Source organism: Bubalus bubalis, chromosome 4 (genome assembly GCF_019923935.1).
Source record: "Bubalus bubalis isolate 160015118507 breed Murrah chromosome 4, NDDB_SH_1, whole genome shotgun sequence".
NCBI lineage: Eukaryota > Metazoa > Chordata > Mammalia > Artiodactyla > Bovidae > Bubalus > Bubalus bubalis.
In genome coordinates this window covers 54,802,971-54,808,985 of record NC_059160.1, presented here as the reverse complement: position 1 = coordinate 54,808,985, position 6,015 = coordinate 54,802,971, and the positions used below count along the sequence as shown (strand labels likewise).

Sequence of the window (6,015 nt, the reverse complement as noted above, 5' to 3'; positions counted from 1 at the left end):
GTAAGCGACGTGCGTTTGATCCCTGTGTGAGGAAGATCCCCTACAAGAAGGCATGGCAATCCACCCCAGTATTCTTGCTTGGAGAATCCCCTGGACAGAGGAGCCTGGAGGGCCACAGTTCATAAAGTCATCAGACATGACCGAAGCAACTCAGCACTCATACAGTTGTGCAGCCATCACCACAATCATGACACAGAATATTTATCATCCCCTCCCCCAGATTTTTCTTGTGCTCCTTTACAGCCAGTCCCTTCCCCCAGTCCCCAACCCTAGACACCCGTTGATCTGATCTCTGACACTATCATTTTGCCTATTCTGGTATTTCATATAAATTGAATCTTACAGTTTGTAGTCTTTTGTGTCTGGATTCTTTCAGTTAGCATAATGCTTTTCAGATTTATCCATGTTGAATGAATGTGTATGAATAATTTGTCCTTTTTCTTTTGAGTAAAATTCCATTGCATGGCTATATAGCAAACTGTTTACGTATTCATGAGTTGATAGAAATTTGGGTTTTTCCAGTTTGGAGCTATTATGAATAAAGCTGCTATGGTCATTTTCATACGTGTTTATTTGAACATGTTTTCATTTCTCTCAGGCAACTATCTAGGAGTGAAATGGTTGGGTCATAACAGGAGGTACACATGTTCAGTTTTATAAGAAACTAACAAGTTATTTTCCAAATGGCTATACCATTTTACATTCCCACCAGCAACTTATGAAAGTTCCAATCGCTGCATATGCTTGCTGACACTTGGTAATTATCAATCTTTTTAATTACAGTCATTCTAGTATGTGTGTAGACGTAGCTCATTGTGGTTTTTAATTTGCATTTCCCCAATGACAATGATACTGATGAGCAACATTTCATATGTTTATCATTCATTTATTTTCTTTAGTGTTATTTTATAATTTTCTTCTTATTATAAAAAAAGTCAAAGCAGCATTTATATCATCATAGTTCCTTCTATGTGACAATATACCAAGGGAAGAGAGAGAAAACCAGCTCTTGTTCAATACTCCATTCTGGGATGTGTGTTCTCAGTTGATCCAGAATAGCCAAGGAGTCAGGTAGTTGATAAACTTTACAGATAAGAAAATGAACCAATAGGTAAGCCATTGTTCAAATTCCTGTAGCTATTACAAGGTGAAAGATTTTCAAAGTTTATGCTCTTGCCGTGCCCTCTGCTACTTCTTACGTAAGGCTTTTGAAATTCAACTTTCCTCATATTAAATTCTATGACTCTTGGACTTTTTCTGCTAGATTTTAACTTTTGTCACCTCAACTTTTTAAAAGAGCTAAACTTGGGACTTTCCTGGTGGTCCAGCAGTTAAGACTCTGCTTCCAATGCAGGTGAGGTGGGTTCAATCCCTGAGATCCCTAGCCAGGAAACTAAGGTCCCACATGCTGCATGGTGGGGCCAAAAAATTTAAAAAATTTTTAAAAATAGCACAGGGAACTATGGTCAATATCTTGTAATAACCTATAATGGAAAATAATTTTTAAATAACATGTGTATATGTATAACTGAATCACCTTGCTGTGTACCTAAAATATTGTAAGTCAACTATACTTCAATAAAATATATATATTAAGAAAAAAAAGAGCTAAACTCTTCTGGAATCTGAACAACAGACTTCGGACAAGAGGTAATTCTGTGTAAAATATAATTTTTAAAGGCCACAAACAGCCAGTTTTTAAATGCATGCTTAAGGTTTTTTGTTTTTCAACATTTGTTTTATCAACATTTAAGAAGATTTCTTTATTCTACTGAGATTAGGTGTTAATAAAATATTCTTACCTGTTTTCAAAGTAACTTTTATTTCTAATTGTGACATTTCTTCTGGACAAGGGAGGAAAGTATATATTAAACAGTATTATATGATAAAATGCCAGCCTATAATTTTTTAAAGGTTTAATGCTTTTTAAACTAGGTAACACACATTATAAAAAAGAAATTCAGAATATCAAAAAGTGTATAGTGAAAAGTAAGTCTCACATCTTTGGTACCCAGTCCCCAGTTTTCTCCAGAGACACTCATTTTTAACAATTTCCTATATATCCTTCCAGGATATTCCATGCATATGTAAGCACAGGTATTTAATATATTCTTTAAAATACAAATTGAATTATCATATATACACTAGATCTTGAATTTTCTATTTTATAATGTAACTTAGAGTTCCATATTGATATTTTTAAAATGCCTCATTGTAATGCCTACATAACAGTCCATTAAAGAATACGCCAAAGAAATTCCCTGGCAGTCCAGTGGTTAGAACTCAGCATTTTCACTGCGGTGGGTCTGGATTAGATTCCTGGTCTGGGATCTCGCCTGGAAAACTCTATGCATGGAGGAACCTGGTGGGCTATAGCCCACGGGGTCAAAAGAAGTTGGACAAGACTGAGCACACACCACTGCACCACTGCCCTGGGAACGAAGATCCAGGAAGCCACGTGGTGTGGCAAAAACAAAAGAATATGTCACAGAAACTATTACATATATTGTGCAAAGCCTAAAATATTTACTACCTGGCCTTTTTCAGAGGAAGTTTTTTGGGTTCTCTTTTTGTTGCTAATTCTTAACTTAATAGTAATTAGAGAACACGGTCTCAGGATTAAAAATTAATAACAAAAAACATATTAAAAGCCCTTTGAGATACTGTACTTAGAAATTTAAAATATACATTGCTCCAGGGTAAAAAAGAAATAATAATGAAAAGTTAAATAAATAGAACAGAATGATAGTGAAAACCCTCTACATCAAAACTTGCTGAATGGGGACCCAGGTCGAAGATGGCGGCAGCAGCTGGATCTCGGGTTTCTGGGCTGCTGGGTCGTTCCCGGCTGCAGCTGAGTCGGTGTATGTCCAGTGGCACCCATGGCGAGGAGGGCTCAGCTCGCGTGTGGAAGGCTCTCACCTACTTCGTGGCGCTCCCCAGGGTGGGAGTGAGCATGCTGAATGTCTTCCTGAAGTCACACCACGGAGAGGAGGAGAGACCCGAGTTCGTGGCCTACCCCCATCTCCACATGAGATCCAAGCCCTTTCCCTGGGGAGATGGTAACCATACCCTATTCCATAACCCTCATGTGAATCCTCTTCCAACCGGCTATGAAGACGAATAAAGAGAACATGGACCACTACCCAGTGGGGACCACAGCACTGGTTTGGACCTTTACTCTGCACGCATGGACCAGAAAAGTATACGGGACCTCAAGCTCACCACCTTGTATCCAGTGATGACCATTACACTTGAGGACCATTATACTGATCTTCCATCCCTTTGCTTATAGCAGGAGGAGATGGCTTAAATAAATAATTTAGTCATTAAAAAAAAAAAAAAAACTTGCTTAATAGAAAAAAACAGAACTTGTAGGATAAAGCAAATACTTTTATCCTTTTATGCTCATGTTAGCTAATAAAATACAAACAAACAAAAATTAAAGACATGTATCTCAAATAAGAGATTAGAAAAGGAACACAGAATAAATCCAAACAGAATGAAAGGAGATAGATAATACAGAGAACAAAGAATAGAAGAAGGTGCACAATTAGAATCAGCAAAGCCAAAATTTTTTGAAAAGGTGAACAAAATTATTTGGTTTGTTTTTCTATTTTCTAAGATAGAAAAGACATGAATGGACATATTGAGTTCTTAATCTAGATTACTTTATGCTTTTAGTTCTAGAATTTCCATTGGTTTTTCTTAAAATCTGCCATACCCCTAACCTCTGCTATCAACAAAAATGATTTTTAGTCTTCTGCTGAGATTTTCAATTTTGTGTTTTATCTCCTTAAACACTATCAAACATAATTATTTTAAAGCCTGTGGCTGACAACTCCAATATCAGAAGCCCTGGTGTGGTAACTCTGTTTTCTATTACTACTTGTTCTCCTTCAAATTGCCTTATCTCCTTACAGGTTTAATGATTTTTTAACGCCTGTGGGCATTGTATTTGAAACCCTGAGGCCATAGTGCTATCTTCTATCTAAAAGTGCCACAGGGCATTAGCAACTTTGAGTCCCTAAATCCAATTTCAGGAATTAAAATGATAGCTACAAACTGGGCTAAAACTTCTAGTAAGGCAATTTGACTTCCAATTTTGACTTAATCATAGCGTAGGGGCTTGCAGCTCTCAATCCAAGTGTTAGTTGCTCAGTCATGTCCAACTCTTTGCAACACCATGGACTGTAGCCTGCCAGCTTCCTCTGTCCATGGAATTTCCCAGGCAAGAATATTGGAATGGGTTGCTATTCTCTTCTCCAGGGGATCATCCTAACCCAGAGACTGAACCCAGGTCTCCTGCATTGTGGGCAAATTCTTTACCATCCGAGCCTCCACTCGGGAAGTTAGAAAATGTATGCCTCCACTACCCATAGCACTGGCTTCCCAGGTGGCACAGTGGTAAAGAATCTGCCTGCCAATGCAGGAGACACTGAAGATGTGGGTTTGATCCCTGGGCCAGGAAGATCCCTGGAGTAGACAATAGCAACTCCAATCCCCACTCCAGTATTCTTACCTGGGAAATTCCATGGACAGAGGAGTCTAGCAGGCTACACTCCATGAGGTCTCAGAGTCAACGTGACTGAGCACACATCACACATCACTCATAGCATTAATGGCACCAGAAGAGAGAGAAACAAGTGGGCATCCTGAGAACCTGATTTTGTCAATACTCAAGTCAATATCCATGAGATAGTAATGTGACATTTAAAGCATTTAGAAGTGGGTTCTGAAAGCAGGAAAGGTGAAATAAAGACTACTTCTGTGACCCCAATATAATCCCAGGAATTAATTGCGGCTCTCCCTCCTAGGAAACTATTGGTCCTAAGCTTCTTTCAGTCCTTGACTTGTCTCACTGGCAACTGAGCGGTTCACTTCCTCACCTCCTTCCAGGCTTTGCACAAAGTCTACCATCTTAAAACGGCATGGCTGATGACCCTATTTAAAAGAGGAACTGTTCTCCTTCCTCCTTTTCATTACCCTACTCAGCTTTCTTTTTTTCATGAACCACTTACTGTTTACTATGCTATGTGATGTACTTAATTGTCATGCCCATTATCTGTCTTTCCCCCATGGAAATGCTACAAAGATGGGAATTTTTGTTTTATCCACAAATATATCCTAGCACCTAGCACAGCATCTATATAGGTGTGCATGTTCGGTCACTAAATCCTGTCTGACTCTTTTGCAACCCCATGGACTGTAGCCCACCAGGCTCCCCTATCCATGGGATTCACCAAGCAAGAACACTGGAATGGGTTGCCATTTCCTCCTCCCAGGGATCTTCCTGACCCATGGATTCTTTACCACTGAGAAACCTGGGAAACCCACAGCAACTATCAGAAGGAATAAATGAAGGCAGTTCTGAGACCATCAGAGATATGAGAGGGAGTATCTCAGATGTCTCACTTCTCCCCTCTAACCCACAGTTTATTAAACATTTTTTTCCCCAACTACTTACAGCCCTGTCCTTGAGCGAACCAGCAGCTTCTGGGAGGAACAACTGTCAGAAGTAAAGATGACCTGAAACACACTAGGTAGTTACTAACAAAATGTGCAAAGAAAACATGTTTAGGGATTTCCCTGTGGTCCAGTGGTTAGTTGTCATTGTTGTCGCTAAGTCATGTCCTACTCTTTGCAACCCCATGGACTGCAGCATGCCAGGCTTTCCTGTCTTTCACTGTCTCCTGGAGTTCGCTTGAACTCATGTCCATTGAGTTGGTGATGCCATCCAATCATCTCATTCTCTGTTGTCCCCTCTTCCCCCTGCCCTCAGTCTTTGCCAGCATCAGGGTCTCTTCAAATGAGTCAGTCTTTGCATCAGGTGGCCAAATTATTGGAACTTCAGCTTCAGCATCAGTCCTTCCAATGAATATTCAGGGTTGATTTTCTCTAGGATTGACTGGTTTGATCTTGCTCCAAGGGATTCTCAAGAAGACTCTCAATCACTCCCAGTGTTAGGACTTGGTGCTTTCACTGCCATGGCCCAGATTCAATCCCTGGTTGAAG

At 39.7% G+C, this 6,015-nt stretch overlaps 1 protein-coding gene across 1 annotated transcript; it reads left to right on the top strand.

Moving 5' to 3' along the window:
• The first annotated feature begins 2,650 nt into the window (after positions 1 to 2,650).
• LOC102411768 (cytochrome c oxidase subunit 6A1, mitochondrial-like) lies at positions 2,651 to 3,330 on the top strand. The gene has a single exon (XM_044940634.2). It carries the CDS (start codon positions 2,798 to 2,800, stop codon positions 3,125 to 3,127), a length of 330 nt encoding a protein of 109 aa, XP_044796569.1. The 5' UTR covers positions 2,651 to 2,797; the 3' UTR covers positions 3,128 to 3,330.
• Positions 3,331 to 6,015: the final 2,685 nt, after the last annotated feature.